We start from the raw sequence: 17,591 nt of genomic DNA on the forward strand, positions 1-17,591 counted from the left end.
AAGTGTATGGGTCCAAACATGAGGTAATTGAAGAACTGGCCGATGTGTCTGACAAAGTATCGAATACAGAAGATGTCCTTTTTTTTGTCTGAGTTACTTATTGAGCAATTCAGATTCTGTGTGAATTACATAATTAAATAATTAACCAACTGTTTCATCTTCAGTATTATATCATACCGGGTTACACCAAAACGCTGTGAACGATATTGAATCAATAAACTCTTATATTTCTAAACCCCACCAGACATGAAATTTATACAGAATCACTACTGTTCGTGTCTCGTTATTTGTCCATGTCCATATAAACTGCAGAATGACCCTGAAGTTAGTGCGGGTTTAATAGTTCAATGATTCACTCAAACACACGTATACCAGTTCCTTCGGGTTCCTGCTGTTCACCAAGCTTAGCATTTATGGTGGTCAACCCGCCACTCGCTTGTGTAGTTCTTGTCATTTTACGAGTATCCCATATCACTTCTATTGATCTTTTATGACCCTACACGGTGCCGTGTTTTGCTCTACAAGAGCGTCATCAGGGGTCTCGGTTCGCTCCTAACGAACGTCATCAGAAATCTGTGTAGTTGGAATACAATTATTGTAAAACCTCTTTAAGTCATAACCAATACATCCTTTTCATGCTGGCCGAATTACTAGCCAACCTAAACATGTCACTCACAAATTCTACCCAAACATTTTTTACTCACAACTCTAATTCAGTTTACTGACCTTCACGGGTGACTGGGACGTCCAACCTGAATGCACTGTGAAGCAGGACATTGACAAAAAACGCCCACACATGCGCATAGCTGCGTGGCGGGAAACTCCCTTTAAATACCCTTGTCTATCACAAGCTTACCCTTTCTATTTCTTTATTCAACCCGTAGAGGGCCACAGTGTTCCACTTGAAAGATCATGCGTTGCTCTTTTCTAATCAGTATTAGTGGAAGATTGCCCCCCCCCCCCCTCAGTGCAGACACTCTCTGTAGTACCACAAACTGTAAATCTTGTATATGGTGACTTGAGCGTTGCCAATGGGAGACCAGAGGAGCCTCAACACGGAGCGAATGAATATTGCTTAAACGCTCTGCTTCCGGACTTTAACATTGCGTGTGGTCTAGCCGATGTACCACAAACCACAGGGGCAGGTGATCCCATAAACGCATCTCGTTGTATTACAATCTGTGCGGTTCCTTAATTGGAACACCCGTCCCTGTGAATGTGGAATACTCACATCCATAACCTGCAAAGCATATGTACAATGTCAACACAATGCGTAATAGAATATTATAATTGATAGCGAAGGGTAAAGCAAAGACATATAGATAGGTAAGAAAGTAGGAAGAGTCAGAAAGTAAAGTGATTGATGTAAAGAAAGTTGCACATTGTAACCAGGTACCTCTCTTGTGCAGCCAAGGATAGAACAATCTCCTCCAGCCACAGGCTCCCGGTACAATGAAGAAATAGATGTCCACCAGTAACTTCAATCTTAAGGACTTTTATTCCATGCAGGTTTCTAATACACAGTTCCAACAGCAGCATAGCACATACCAGGATTCAATACAGGCTCCAGTCTGGGCTCTTTATCCAATGCACAATACACAGTAATTCAATTCCCAAGACAAACAGTTCTTTCAGTTCATCATTTTACAGTTCAGTCACCAAGCAGCAGTTTCTACCTTCTATCCTCTTTACCTTCAGGAGAGTTCAATATTTTAGGGACTCCTTCTACCCAAGGGTTTTCCCCTGCATCAGCTTCACAGTGAATTCAATACTTTTGGGACTTCCTCTCACCCAAGGAATCTCAGCCTGCTTCAGTACTTTAGGGACCTCCCTGCCCAAGGATTTTCAGCCTGCAAATACTTCTCTCCTTCTGCTTCTCTCTCCTGAACTGAACTCCACTCCTGGGACTCCTTCCCACCTGCCTAATCAATCCCTGGCTTCAGCTACCACAACCAATCATTCTCCTTCCATTAGCTTCCCCCACACCCATACCAGCTGAGTTGAGCATTAAACTAATGAGACCAATGATGAGCTCCTGCACACCGGGTTTCCCAACTCTCTTTCCACCTAGTGGCAGCCACTCTACACAACCTGCCAGCTTACCCCCATGTCTTCCCTGATTGCAGCTAGGAGTCCAGTCCGGGTTCTTCATCTCACCTTCTGGCTCCTTTGCCTGCAATGCCTTCTGGGACTTGTATTTCAGGCTGAAACTGCCTTAACCCAACTATCCTGGAGGTGACCTTATCACAACATGAGGTCAGAGAAATGGTTAAATATTATCTCAGCTAGGGTAGGAGTGGAATGTTGAAAAAACAGGTTGTGTGGCATCCCTTTTTATTGCTTTAATGAGATATCTAGTGACCAGATTTTGGGAAGTATGACTGCAACCTTTTTTTTTTTAATAAGGGGTAATGCAGAGAGCTAGATATTTTATTTATATTGCACATTAGGTTAATAATAGGTGTTTCCAAACATTCTGCTGTCATAATGATAAATCCTCTTCGGAGGAGAATAGTGGCGGAGGCTCAGATAGGATTTTAAAATCCAGCTTGCACGCTGTAACTAGCAATTCAATCAATCTGTAGTTTAGACTCCTAACAAATTATGTTTGTCCAGATTTGGAAACACTTTCATGCTTTGTGAATACAAATAACAGATTTCATATTTTTAAAGGAAAGAGAACAATTTATTGCAGGTAAAAGGCTCTTTTCAGATAGCCCATCACGCGCGATATTCCTGCTAGAGCAGAAGTATAATTTAAGGCCTTTTAAATTGTTCGCTGGATAGAATATTGTAGTGTTCAGGCCTCTTAATTAGTTTGTTGCCGGGTGATAGTCTCTCATTCCAGTGGTTAGCCATGTTTTCAGAAAGACATGTGCCATCGGGGCCGATTCAGTAAAGGTCACTCTACTACTACTTATCACTTCTATAGCGCTACAAGGCATACGCAGCGCTGTACACCATACATGAAAAGACAGTCCCTGCTCAAAGAGCTCACAATCTGAAAATGGAATGTTGCTAGTGGAATAGCAACATTCCATGTAGAATCTCAAATAGCAGCAACAGAATCTCCAAGAGTAGCAACATTCCATGTAGAATCTCAAATAGTAGCAACAGAATCTCCAAGAGTAGCAACATTCCATGTAGAATCTCAAATAGTAGCAACAGAATCTCCAAGAGTAGCAACATTCCATGTAGAATCTCAAATAGTAGCAACAGAATTTCCAAGAGTAGCAACATTCCATGTAGAATCTCAAATAGTAGCAACAGAATCTCCAAGAGTAGCAACATTCCATGTAGAATCTCAAATAGTAGCAACAGAATCTCCATGAGTAGCAACATTCCATGTAGAATCTCAAATAGTAGCAACAGAATCTCCAAGAGTAGCAACATTCCATGTAGAATCTCAAATAGTAGCAACAGAATCTCCAAGAGTAGCAACATTCCATGTAGAATCTCAAATAGCAGCAACAGAATCTCCAATAGTAGCAACATTCCATGTAGAATCTCAAGTAATAGCAACATTCCAGAATCTCAAATAGTAACAACATCCCATGTTCTACTGCACTAACCACTAGGCTACTCCTCCACTAGCAACATTCCATCTAGAAGCCTGCCCTTGCAGATCAGCAACACAGCCGCGCAGGCTTCTGTTTCTGTGAGTCTGATGACGTCAGACTCACAGAAACAGAAACCTGTGCGGCCGCGTTGCTGATCTGCAAGGGCAGGCTTCTACATTACTACTACTACTTATCACTTCTATAGCACTACAAGGCATATGCAGCGCTGTACAACATGCACAAAAAGACAGCCCCTGCTCAAAGAGCTCACAATCTAAGTAGGACAGACAAACAGACAGAACAACTAAGAGGTAAGGGAATTAAAGGGTACAGGGCAAGTGAGTAGTGGTTAGGAGTCAAAAGCAGCGTTAAAGAGGTGAGCTTTTAGATTGAAAACGGCCAAAGACGGGGCTAGATGTACAGTCTCGGGAAGTCTGTTCCAGGCGTAAGGTGCAGCGAGATAAAAGGAATGGAGTCTGGAATTAGCAGTAGAGGAGAAGGGGACAGACAAGAGAGATTTATCCACAGAACGGAGTACCCGAGGGGGGGCGTAGGGAGAGACAAGAGTAGAGAGGTACTGGGGAGCGGTAGAGTGAATGCACTTATAGGTCAGTAAGCGAAGTTTGAATTGAATGCGGAAATGGATAGGGAGCCAGTAAAGTGACTTGAGGAGAGGGCTGATGTGAGCATAGCGACTCTGGTGGAAAATGAGTTGCACAGCAGAGTTTTGGGCTGATTGAAGAGGAGAGAGATGGCTCACAGACATTGCTTAAGCTCGACCAGTTTAGCTAATCACTAAAGCCTAATGTATGTGTCAAGATGCCTATTTCCATCAGACAGGCCATAAAGTGAAATCAGTGTTTGGTAAAGAAGGATAGAAATTTCTACTATCGTATTGCTGTTTGATCTTAACGTACGTAGAATCATTTTCATAGAGCTATTTTTTATATTATTACCAGATTTGTACCTTATGCTTAGTAATATTTTAATGGAACTGTTCTAATAGAGTTCAATTAATAAAATAATTTTATTAATATCAGGCCGTTAGGTTTTGATGTAAGAGTAGCAGCCATGTGTGAAGTGTTTCATAAAATACATCCTACTAGTAGGAACAGCCGTCTGAGATTGGGGGAGCGGGAATGCATCTGTTGAATGATGATGGATCCATTCATCAAGGACTTGTATTAACTCTTGCTTTGTTCTGAGGTACAGCCCCAACATTAAACCAAGATTTATGACTCTTTACTTCTGACCCGCTGTCTTATCACACCAATTCTGTTGGAATATCCAGGCTTTCTGTGACCTGAAGATGACTTTCATTCCCTTGATACCATTGAACTTTTCCTTTAGCTAGTCAGCTGAAAGAGACAAGTCCACCCTTCTTCCATCTTTTTCTGGTATTTCCATATCCTGGCAGCCTTTTCCTATTTGGTCCTTTTGTGGTCTCTGCTGTCTTCATTTCAAGTTGTTCTAGATCCACCACAGTATGGCTTTTACCTTCTAGAGTCTACAGAAACTGCTCTTATCAAAGTCACCATTTACCTCCTCCTAACAAAGGCTAAGAGAGTAAGGTGCCAACTGGATCCACATTCGCCCAACTTGATCCAATTATTCTAAATAGTTGCAATTTCTCTCTTAAAAAGTTAAAATGTCAACACTCAGCATAAGGGCCGACTCTGTGGGTGCTTGAGCACCTCCAATATTGAGCAAATTCCCTGTATGTGTCCAGGGAGGGGTTATTTCCATTGGGCTTAGCACCCTCCCAATAGTTTTGAAAAGTTGGCTCCTGTGACACTCAGTACACCCAAAGGATTCTTAAACTCCCCAAAATATTCTTATAAATGATGCCCTGTAAGATGTTTCCATTATTTCTGGCATCCTGCCTTCTATCATAAGTTTCTTGAGAACTTGTGAACGACATTATTGAAACAAGATACAAGACTGTAAGTCCCTGAGACTCTAAACGGCAGCTTACTCGACTCCCATTGCGGAAAGATGAATCTGATATGCTGTAAATCATTAGTATAATAAGATGTCACTGCAATGGGAATTATTCAAACTTTTATTTGAACTATATTTCTGGAATCTCTGATTCTTTCTTATGCACTTTGTCTCAGTGATTATACCTTAAAGACCACACATAATTCATGGTTACATCTAGTTAAGAGGTAAATTAATATCAGGATGAAGAGTATGGCTATGCAGTAATCACTGACAGAAAATTAATTTGGATTTTATGGTTCTGGCTAGAACATTTGATGTGAAGTTGTTTGTATATAAAGTGGTCCCAAGCCAGTTCTTTTCTAGCTGTAGGAGGAATGTGAGAAAAGCAGTGAAAATGCATCTGATTGATATGAGGGATGACATCCCTGGCTGTTAATTATGCCTCGGTAACATTTTTATGATCATCCAAATTTCATGGGAATTTAGAGCAATTTCATTTTTTTACAGGGAAGAAAAGTGCTTTGAGAACTGAGTATGTCAAATGGAAAAGTAAAACTAATAAAGCCAAAGAGTTTATTATTATTAAAACCCAACATTCTACGCAGATCCATTGCAGCTTACTTGTCAAGATGTCCCCGCATGTCCACATGTGCATTCATTCGTTGGAGAATTTTTAAAATTTGAGGCATCAGGTGCAGTTTGAGATGCTCTGCTGTATTCTGCTGTGCCTATGTATGAATTTTTTTTTCATATAAATATAAGTGCATTCACTCTGCAGCCCCTCAGTACCTCTCCACCCTCATCTCCCTCTACACACCTCCCCGGGAACTCCGTTCTGTAGGTAAACCTCTCTTCTCTGCACCCTTCTCCTCCACTGCTAACTCCAGACTCCGTTCCTTTTATCTTGCCGCACCATATGCCTGGAATAGACTTCCTGAGCCGCTACGTCAAGCTCCATCTCTGGCCGCCTTCAAATCCGGGCTAAAAGCCAACCTGTTTAATGCTGCTTTTAACTCCTAAGTTTTTCAGTTGTTCGTAACCCTTATCTTATCTTTCTCACTTCAATAGTCCCTTATCCCTATGTGTCCTGTCTGTCTGTCCTGACCCTTATCCCTTATTTGTCCTGTCTGTCTGTCCTGACCCTTATCCCTTATTTGTCCTGTCTGTCTGTCCAAATTAGATTGTAAGCTCTCTTGAGCAGGGACTGTCTCTATCATGTTCAATTGTGAAGCGCTGTGTACGTCTGGTGGCGCTATAGAAATGATACGTAGTAGTATGAATTTTTTAAAATTCAGAAGTGTAACACATGTGCAAAAATGCTTTTTTGCATATTTTCTTGCCCTTTTGCCAAACATCACGCAGTAGACCGTTGCAAGGAACTGATGAGTAAATGTGGTCTGGAAATTATACGGCACATTCTTCCACCACTGACCCTGAAGTAATACAGACTGCCTGAATCTGAAAAATTGGATGACAACAGAAAAGAACCTTATATTAAAAATATCCTTCAATATATCCTACAAGAGATGATAACACAATATTTTTTTTTGTTACATTTGTACCCCGCACTTTCCCCACTCATAGCAGGTTCAATGCGGCTTACGTATTATATACAGGTATTATATACGTATTATATACCTGGGGCAATGGAGGGTTAAGTGACTTGCCCAGAGTCACAAGGAGCTGCCTGTGCCTGCAGTGGGAATTGAACCCAGTTCCCCAGGACCAAAGTCCACCACACTAACCAGTAGGCCACTCCTCTACAACTCAACTACAAATGCTGGTGCTCTAAAAGATAAGACTCGACACAGCCGTGTTTCAGCAAAGATGCCTGTATCAGGAATCGTACAGGGGGGACTCTATATATAGTGTCTAAAAAAATCCACTTGGAAAACATTTTCACCTAAGCATATTCTATAAATGGTGCCTAGATTTAGGCGCAGGGTATAGAACTACGCTTAGTTGATATCCTATTGCCTAAAACAATACGTATCCATTTACACCAACAAAAACATGGCGTAAATCCCAGCGTGTAGATTTAGGCACACAGCTGTATTATATAACTTCACGTGTAAATTTTGGAATGCCCATGAAATGCCCATTTCCCCGCCTATAACCACACCCCTTTTGGCTGTGCGTGTTAGAAGTTAGAAATATTGCCTCCTGTTGGTTTTAAAAGTATTTCCACATAACTTCCTCAAGTGTCCCCTAGTCTTTGAACTTTTGGAACGAGTAATAAATCGATTTACTTCTACTCGTTCTACACCACTGAGGATTTTGTAGACCTCAACCATATCTCCCCTCATCCGTCTCTTTTCCAAGCTGAAGATCCCTAACCTCTTTAGCCTTTCCTCATACGAGAAGAGTTCCATCGCCTTTATCATGTTGGTTGCTCTTCTTTGAACCTTTTCTTATTCCGCTGTATCTTTTTTGAGTTACGACAGTTAGGTGCTGGCACTTACATCAGCTCTACGACTGACATAAGTGCTTGCGTCTGACTGCATATGTATCCAGTAGGCACCTACGTTCCTTTCTAGAACATGTTCCTATCAAGTGCCTATATATATATATACAGTGTTATAGAACTGCCCTTTAAGGCCTAAATCTGTATAGGTTACCTAAAATTAGGAACCGGGTTGCTGTGTGCTAAGTACGAATTCTATAACAGCAATGGCGCGTGCAACTGCCATTATAGAATACTTGCGTAAGTCTGAAGTTACACGCCTAATGATTAAAAAAAATCATTTATATTGTGCACCATCTTCAAATCTTAGGCGTGAGTGCTTATGCTAGCCAGATAGCTGTGCAAAAGCTCATGCCTAAGTGAAGGTTAGAAGTTGGAAATATTAAAGGATATTTTAAATATAAGGTTCTTTAATATTGTCATCCAATTTATTAGGTGCATAACTACTAGTATTGGATAAGATATGTGCATAAGTCTGGGAGTGACCCTGACCCACCCATGCCCCCCTGCAGTTGCATGCTATGGAAATCATGCGCATATTTTGTAGTTAACATGCATGGCTGCTAATTAGTGCCAGTTGACACCAATTATAGCCAATAATTGCTCCTTAAAGCCAATTAGCATCTAATTATGCAATTAAGTTGTGCACATAATTGACCTTATTCCATAACTTGGGTGCACAACTTTGCATGCTAAATGCCAAGTTGAGCACACAAGTTTGTAGAATGAGGTCAGAGTGCATGAATATGTCCGATAAAGACTTTCCCATCTAGACTTTTTGAGAGTAATCTAACAGTCCTGCTTTGAATCAGATCGATCATTTTGATAGTGTCTTCATCAAAGAATATTGCATTGACCTCATCTTAAAATAAACATTAGTGTTCTGGATGAAAGCTTATATAAGACCAGTTAGTATCTATGCCGATGAATGACTGGTTTAGAAGGGCAAGGGGAAAGTATCCTTTGTATGTGAAGCCTTGGGGCATTATGAGCCATTAGTAATGCTTTACCTTGCAGCGAGGTGAACCTTAATAGGTTTTTAGCTGAGTGCTGTTTTGCCGACGCATAAAAACATTTATTTTAATGAGTAGAGATGTGCCAAGTAGAGCTGGTTTATGTTGTTAAATTGACTTGGTGTCTCTCATAGTCAGTCATTAAGAACTCAGAAATGACTGAATAATCCGGGTCACGTCAACTGAAACTCAATGACATAGTTTGTCATACAAATGGTATTAACCTAACTGGGAGCTTCATAATATATTGATTTCTTTGATTTTGAACTGTGTGGTAATGGTGAAAAGCCAGTTTCAGTTATAATAGCTTCTCTGAAACCAGCAAGAAATTCTTTCGTATTCACAACGTTTTCATAACAGAATCCATCAACAGTGGCGAAGATGCTCATGCTCTTTCAGGTGGATTATTTGTTTAATTTGCTACTTTCAGTGGCTGTAATAATGCGCATATTAAATCTATTCTAATTCTGAATGCTCTATCTGCAGCTGGGATGACAGTAGCTCTGTCAGCAGTGGCCTCAGTGACACGCTTGATAACTTGAGCACAGATGACCTCAACACCACATCATCTGTCAGCTCGTATTCCAACATCCCTTCCTCCCCAAGAAAGAACACGCACAGTCAGGTAAGTACCTTCTAAGTGTTTTTAAATGTCTGTCTCATGAATATTCATTGTGGGTATCCTGAAAACCTGACTGGCTGGGGTGCCTCCAGGATGAGATTTGGGAACCACTGCATTTCATGGTTTGCTTAGAATTTGTTGTAACAGCAGAGGAGGAGAGTTTGTTGGAATCATTGGGCGACGAAGTCTTTCCCCCTCATACTAGAACTTGGGCATCTACATTTTTGTGCAAAGTGAGTTATAGCATACTAGCCTTCACACATATAACTCTTAAAGTTAACAGGCATAAGAACTAGTATGGGGGAATGCTTCCAAACTCTGTGCGGAAAATTACACACATTGTTTACCAGTGTATGTCATTTTATCTATACTGAAGCCAGGTAGTCTACGTAACTTGCTCAGAGCTGATGTTTCATTGAGCAAGGACAAACAAAAAGGAATCAAGTGACTCCAAGGAGGATTTCAAGAAGTCTTTAATGTAAACAGTATAAAAACGACCCAGCACAGCCATGTTTTGGCACAAGGGCCTGCCTCAGGGGTCTGGTAGATCTCTCATGTTATGGCGAAAAGCTTGACATAAGAGTAAATTCGAGATCCTTGCTGTTGACACTCTGTGAAATCTTCAGTAAAAACACTGAGCAGCAAACACCGTCTGTCCGGCAAACCATCGGTTTGAATTTACTCTTATGTTAAGCTTTCCGCCATAACACAAGAGATCTACCTGACCCCCGAGGCAGGCCCTTGTGCCGAAACACGGGCTGTGTCGGGTCGTTTTTATGTTATTTACATTAAAGACTTCTTGAAATCCTCCTTGGACTCACCTCACTCCTTTTTGTTTGTCACTCACGTTCACAAGAGGTTTTTTCCTCCTCCCCTTTTTTTTTGGTTGAGCAAGGAATCATAACACAGACCCCGTGAGAGACCCAGGCAATGCCCTTGCACTACCCGATTAGCTCAGAGCACGCCCACTTTGTGCCTCCAGCACTAAAGAAATTTGATTTTTTAGCACATGAGTATCTCACACACATTCTCAAATTACCATGGGACACCTCAGCGAGCCTCACGGTAAGCCGTTTTTTGCTGTGGTAAGTACGAGTTAGTGCTTATCCGCAGCTTTGTGAAAGGGCCTCTGTACGTTTTAGTTGTATTTTCTTATTTATTTATTTATTTGTTTGTTTGCTTCTCTAAAAATAGCACTTTTAGGTACTTTAAAATATACTGCTTGCCTTACACAAATTTGCACTTGCAGTACAGTTCAGTTCTGTGTATTCCATTTTCCAAAAATTGTATTCTTAGAGCAGACAACTCTTTTGGATTCCATCATCCATCCCCTGCATTTCTCTGAGGAGACGGGGGGGAAAAAGTTGAATGCTGTCCTTATCTATACTCTTAACTCTCGCTTATAGCTGAAAACGGATTCTGAAAAGCGTTCTGCAACAGACATCGAGAACTGGGGTGGCGTGGAGGAGACGAAGAAGTTCGAGGAGGAACTTGACAGCATGGCTGACACCGGCGGTAAATGGAAGGCCCTTTCTTCTGGCTCATCAGAAGACGTTGAGAAGGGAGGGCAGAAAATGTCACTGTCCGTTTCCCAGACTGGGTCCTGGAGACGAGGCATGACCGCTCAAGTAGGGACGGCGCCACCCAGGCAGAAATCTGGGACAACCACACTGAAGACACCAGGTAGGAAGGCCTTTTTATAGAGGTGGGGGAGCTTGAATGACTCGGGGAATTGGTATAGGGTTGCAGCGATATGATTGCACACAGCCTAAATGCCAGTGCAGATGATAAGACAACATAATACCACAATTAACAATGCACACTATGGAGCCACCATCATAAGTTTACCCACCATTACCTTACCACCCATATTATGCCAGTTCCCACAATTTCACTAAAACCGAGCATGCGGGGAGGGGGGAGCAGGGCCAGGAGCACGGTGGCAAACAGCGCTGGAGGAAGGCTTCAGTTGGCAGGGCTTGGGAACCCCCCCGCCGGCCAAACTAGCAGAACTTGGGGGCCCGAATCCAATTTGGGGAGCCCAGAACCCAAAGTCCCACCATGGCTACCCCACTGGGTGTTATGGAATAACTCCATATTTATGCCTAACTCACATTAGTTGGTTTTACCAGGCGTTAAGTGCTTGTGCCCAAAGATAGGGGTGAGATGCCTTCTAAGCTAGTATTCTTTAAGGATCGCATAGAGTGCCCTTGCGTGGATCTTCCTGGTGCCTAATTTTGGGCACCGTTCCCCCCTCCTCCCATGTGTGCCTTTGAGCAGCTGGAAATCCTCCCCCTTCCCCATATACACAATGTATACTTTATGTAAAACTAGTAAAAAAAGGCCCGTTTCTGAAGGCAAGGAAACGGGTCCTAGGCAGGCAATTTCTTCCCCCCCCCCCCCCACGCTACGGCCCCCTCGACCCCCCCCCTCCCATGCCGGCGAAAACCGCCCCCCACCTTGGCGGCGCTGTTCTGGACTACCTGTGCTGACAGGGGACCCAAACCCCCGACAGCTGAAATGATGTTGTGCCCTTCGCATTGTTCATCTTCTCTGAAAGTTCCTCTGCGTGCGTCTGAAGTCAGGCGTGCAAACTTGCAGAGAAGATGGAAGATGAACAACGCGAAGGGTACAACAGCACTTCGGCTGTCGGGGGTTTGGGTCCCCCGTCAGCACAGGTAGTTCACAACGGCGGCGGGGGGCGGTTTTTGGCGGGCCGGGGGGGGGGTCGAGGGGGCCGTAGCGCGGGGGTGAAAGATGATTCCGAGGCGGCCGGTGGCGGGAGGCGAGGATAGTGCTGGGCAGACTTATTACGGTCTGTGCCAGAGCTGGTGGTGGGAGGCGGTTGGGAGGCGGGGATAGTGCTGGGCAGACTTATATGGTCTGTGCCAGAGCCAGTGGTGGGAGGTGGGGATAGTGCTGGGCAGACTTATACGGTCTGTGCCCTGAAGAGGACAGGTACAAATCAAAGTAGGGTATACACAAAAAGTAGCACATATGAGTTTGTCTTGTTGGGCAAACTGGATGGACCATGCAGGTCTTTTTCTGCCGTCATTTACTATGTTACTATGTTACCCTACTCCTCCCCTTGCCTTCGAATCAGCTGTCCTGACGTCAGTGCGTGTCTGCCTAGCAGACCACCACCTCCAAGGAGCCACGGTCCCAAGCACAGAACATTGGAGGTGAGAATTATTATATAGGATGGGGTAGGACTGCCGAGAGACAAAGCTAAGCCCGGGGACAAACAATCTTAAGGGCCCGCTGCTAATGTCCCCCTCCTCCCCCGCCACCGCTGCACCATCAGTCAAAAGTAAAGCCATTGGCTGGCAGGCAGCATCAATCAAGAGAGACTGCTCTCTTGATTGCCGTGTCCTGCCTCCTGTGGAGTAACTTCCTGTTTCTGCTTAGTTGGGACACAGCAGGAAGAAGGACCCTTGGCCAACCCATCAGTCTCTCTCGATTGTTGCTGTCTGCCAGCTAATGACTCCGAGGCAATTAGAGGGCTGGGGGGGAGGGGGGTTTTGTTATTGAAAAAGGCATCATTTTAATCTATTAAGATTGTGCGTGTGTTTTCATTAGGGAAAACGGATGACGTAAAGGCTTCTGAAAAGGTAAAAACTCCTCAGAAAGGTGGCTCCATACAACGCTCCCCATCAGATGCGGGGAAAAACAGTGGTGATGAGGGGAAGAAACCTCCGTCCGGCATTGCGAGACCCACCGCTACTGGCTCCTTCGGATTCAAGAAGGCTGGGGTAGGATCATCTACCATAATTTCCTCAAGCGGAGCTACCATAACCAGTGGGTCCTCAACGCTGGGCAAGATGCCAAAATCTTCCGGCATTGGTGGGAAATCTGCAGGGAGAAAAACCAGCCTGGACGGCTCTCAGCACCAGGACGATGGTATACTGCTTGTTAGTTCCAAGACCACCTTTCAGTATCGAAGTCTGCCTCGCCCTTCGAAATCCAGCATAAGTGGCATTCCAGGCAGGGGTGGGCACAGATCCAGCACCAGCAGCATCGATTCTAATGTCAGCAGCAAGTCAGGGGGTACCACAGGCACAAAACTGAGAGAGCCTTCAAAGATTGGATCAGGCCGCTCCAGCCCTGTTTCCACCAACCAAACGGACAAGGAGAAAGAGAAGGTGGTCGTGTCTGACTCTGAGAGTGTGTCCCTGTCCGGTTCTCCAAAGTCGAGCCCCACCTCAGCCGGCACTTGCGGAACCCAAGCACTCCGGCAGCCAGGTTCCAAATACCCTGATATCGCTTCACCCACTTTCCGTAGGTAAGGAGATCTAGGGGTTTCTTCTTTTTAATTGTATTTAGAAAAGCTGTTGAAAGGTCAGGGTGCATTTCTTAATCCAAGCTGAAATGATGTAGATGAAAATAATGATATGTGAAAGAGATGGATAACACTTTTTCTTAATAGACAGAAAAGAACTGTGGCAACCAAAGATGTCTTCCTATATAATAATTCTCACCACCAACGTTCTAATGTGGGACTGCCTGTGTCCGTGGCTCCTGGAGTTGCTGAGCTAGGCTCCGTAGCCAGGATGATGTCACTCACAGCTGATTCCCTCTGCGTGTTTCCCTACTCCTCCCCCTGCCTGGGAATCAGCTGTCAGTGCGCCACTCCCTGGACATGGATGGCTGGAGGCGGGGCAGGGGAGAGGGAGGTGAGGAGGGAATCCTGAGTCCAGAGAGGTGGGGGTGGGGAGGGGGGCCTTGCGAGAGGGGGGGGGAGGGTGAGGGCTCACCCTCACTCTCACATACACTCTTTCTGACACACTCCCTGTCTATCACACTCTATCTCTCTGTCTCACACACACACAGACACTGTCTCTCATACACACTCTCTCTCTCTCTCTCTCTCACACACACACAAACACACACACACACGCTGTCTCTGTCTCTCTCTCATTCTCACTAGGACACACACGCTCCATCTCTCACATACACTCTCTCTGACACACTCCCTCTGTCACACACACGCACTCTGTCTCTCTCTCTCTCATTCTCTCTATGACACACACACTCCATCTCTCACACACACTCTCTCTCAAACATACACACTCCGAGGAAAACCTTGCTAGCGCCCGTTTCATTTGTGTCAGAAACAGGCCTTTTTTTACTAGTTTCTGATAAAATATAGCAAACAAGCTGTTAAAACCTCACTGGTTTTGTGACTGTAACAATGGCAACACGCATTGCATTGTGCTTCATGTGGGCTTCATTGCATTTGCGTTATTTTTAAATTTTGTTGAATTTCTGTTGGTACCCACAGTGGTACCACTATATTAACAGTCAGTAAGACAGAATATTTATTTTTACTTATTGCATTTGTATCCCACATTTTCCCACCTCTTTGCAGGCTCAATGTGGCTTACAATACATCATGAATAGTGTAAATAAATGATAAGATAGATATTTAGTATTACAGACAGATCTTGGGTGACATGATTATGACAAGACAAGATAGTAGTCTAACAAGCAGATATACTAAGTCTTTCCTGGATATATGTGGAGAGGTTCACATTTGTTGGCCTTTGTGGTATGCCTTGTTAAAGAGATGGGTCTTCAGTAGTTTGCGAAAGTTAGTAAGTTCATAGTTCGTTTTTAAATTACGCGGCAGCGCGTTCCAGAATTGGGTGCTCAGGTAGGAAAAGGTTGAGGCATGCGTTAGTTTGTATTTTAGACCTTTACAGTTGGGGAAGTGAAGATTGAGGAATGTGCGGGATGATTTTTTGGCATTCCTGGGTGGTAGGTCTATCAGGTCTGACATGTAGGCTGGTGCATCCCCATGAATTATTTTGTGAACTAGGGAACATATCTTGAACGTGATGTGTTCTTTGATTGGGAGCCAGTGTAGCTTTTCTCGTAGGGGTTGAGCACTTTCATATTTTGTTTTACCGAATATGAGTCTAGCGGCAGTGTTCTGGGCTGTTTGGAGTTTCTTGATTATTTGCTCTTTGCAGCCAGCGTAGAGTGCGTTGCAATAGTCTAGATGGCTGAGTAGCATTGATTGCACCAGGTTATGGAAGGCGGACCTTGGGAAGAAAGGTCTTACTCTTTTTAATTTCCACATTGAGTGGAACATTTTCTTGGTTGTGTTTTTCGTATGGTTCTCAAGTGTTAGGTGTCGGTCAATGGTGACTCCAAGGATTTTTAAGGTGTCTGAGATTGGAAGAGTCAGTTTAGGTGTGTTTATGGTGGTGAATTTGTTCGTGTTGTGCTGAGAGGTGAGTAATAGCATTAACTGGTCTGGATCTGAGGATATCCATAATGAATATGCATGAGATGGAAACCCAAAGTATGCAAGTCTAATGTACAGACCTGTCTTTTTCATTATAGCAGCGTTGACGATCTGACTGGATGGGTATGCATCCAGGAGAAGGTGTTACAAACATACTAGTAATCATTTCTGTAGTGCTACTAGGTGTACACAGCACTGTACATATTATATGTAGGTGCTTTATCTGTTCCTAGAGGGCTCACAATCTAAACCTGGGGCAATGGAGGGTTAAGTGACTTGCCCAAGGTCACAGGGAGCTGCAGTGGGAATTGAACCTAGGTTGCCAGGATCAAAGCCTGCTGCACTAACCATTAGTGTGAACTGAACATGTGAACTGAGCATGTGCGAGGAGTGCTGCCAACTTCGCCTCTTCCGCTTGAGGGGTTTGGGCATCCCTACCAACTGTTCAGGATCTTCAGTTTCGGGAGGGGGGGGGCAGGCTCCCTAGGCCCCCCTTGGCTACACTACTGAATTGACCGAGGATTCCAGTGAAATCATTTGGCTTTTTAATGATTCCACGCTTAGTTCAGGTGTGTTGAGGGTATTTTTATAACAGGTTTAAGAAGTCAGGTGGGGGCTTATTTAGGCACTATATTGTAAAAAAAAAAAACCATAAGTACCTTGTGCCGTTAAAAAATACTAATATAAGCAGCAGAAATCGCATCTACTTTACAGGTGTGAACATTTACACCTGTTTGAGAACAGGCGCAAATGTTGGAACCTAGAGAATTCAAGTATTTGTGTAAATTAATGATTTTTTAATCTATGAACATACTTGTGAACTCTGGCCACCAGGGGCGTAGCCAGACTTTGGCGGGAGGGGGGTCCAGAGCCTGAGGTGAGGAGGCACATTTTAGCCCCCCCCCCCCCCCCCCGCCATTGCTGACACCCACCCCCTGCCATTGCCGCCGCCGCTGCCACCACCAACTTTGCGCCCCCCCACCGCCGACCCTCTCGACCCCCCTCCTGCTACCAATCCGCCGTCGCCTACCTTTGCTGGCGGGGGACCCCAACCCCACCAGCCGAGGTCCTCTTCTTCCCGCAAAAGGCTTCCTTCTGTTTCTGACATCCTGCACGTACAGCGTGCAGGATGTCAGACTCGCTGAACGAAGTGAGTCTGACGTCCTGCACGTTGTACGTGCAGGACGTCAGAAACAGAAGGAAGCCTTTTGCGGGAAGAAGAGGACCTTGGCTGGCAGGAGTTGGGGTCCCCCGCCAGCAAAGGCAGGCGACGGCGGGGTTGAGAGGGTCATCGGCAGGGGGGTCCAGGGCCAAATCTACGGGGGCCCAGCCCCCCTGGCCCAACGTAGCTATGCCACTGCTGGCCACACTTTGTGTACACTCTGCCCCTGAATATATTTCAAAGCACGGGCTCGTTTACTCTGGCTGGCTTTTGATAAGAGGCTATTTATGTGCTTATATGGCCCCATATGCATGCCAATGACTTCATAAAATTACTCCATTAATCCCAAAGGGAAAGAGGTGCAAAGTTTTGGGTTCACACAGCGCTGTTTCTTTTCTGACACCAGTGTTGTATGTGTAACAATGTAAGTTTAAGCTGCAGAGAGGTGAATTGCAGGTTGGAATGCAGGGAAGGCAGAGGGAATGATTCAGAAATCAATGGCGCCCTCATGTGGCTGATATCCAGAAAATCTGCCACACTTGAAAAGCATGTAAGGATCACTTGACCAGTTCAGCC

General features: G+C 44.4%; 1 protein-coding gene across 6 annotated transcripts in view; it reads left to right on the forward strand.

Annotated features, from left to right (window-relative positions):
• Positions 1-17,591, forward strand: part of NAV3 (neuron navigator 3) — a 454,524-nt gene that overhangs the window by 351,564 nt on the left and 85,369 nt on the right. For all 6 annotated transcript variants that reach the window (XM_030214020.1, XM_030214022.1, XM_030214018.1 and 3 more), the window contains exons 13-15: positions 9,468-9,606; positions 11,010-11,286; positions 13,183-13,885. In XM_030214020.1, the coding sequence (XP_030069880.1) occupies positions 9,468-9,606; positions 11,010-11,286; positions 13,183-13,885 (1,119 nt within the window). The remainder of the gene's footprint in view (positions 1-9,467; positions 9,607-11,009; positions 11,287-13,182; positions 13,886-17,591) is intronic.

This window comes from Microcaecilia unicolor, chromosome 9, assembly GCF_901765095.1.
Source record: "Microcaecilia unicolor chromosome 9, aMicUni1.1, whole genome shotgun sequence".
In the NCBI taxonomy this organism is placed as follows: Eukaryota; Metazoa; Chordata; class Amphibia; order Gymnophiona; family Siphonopidae; genus Microcaecilia; species Microcaecilia unicolor.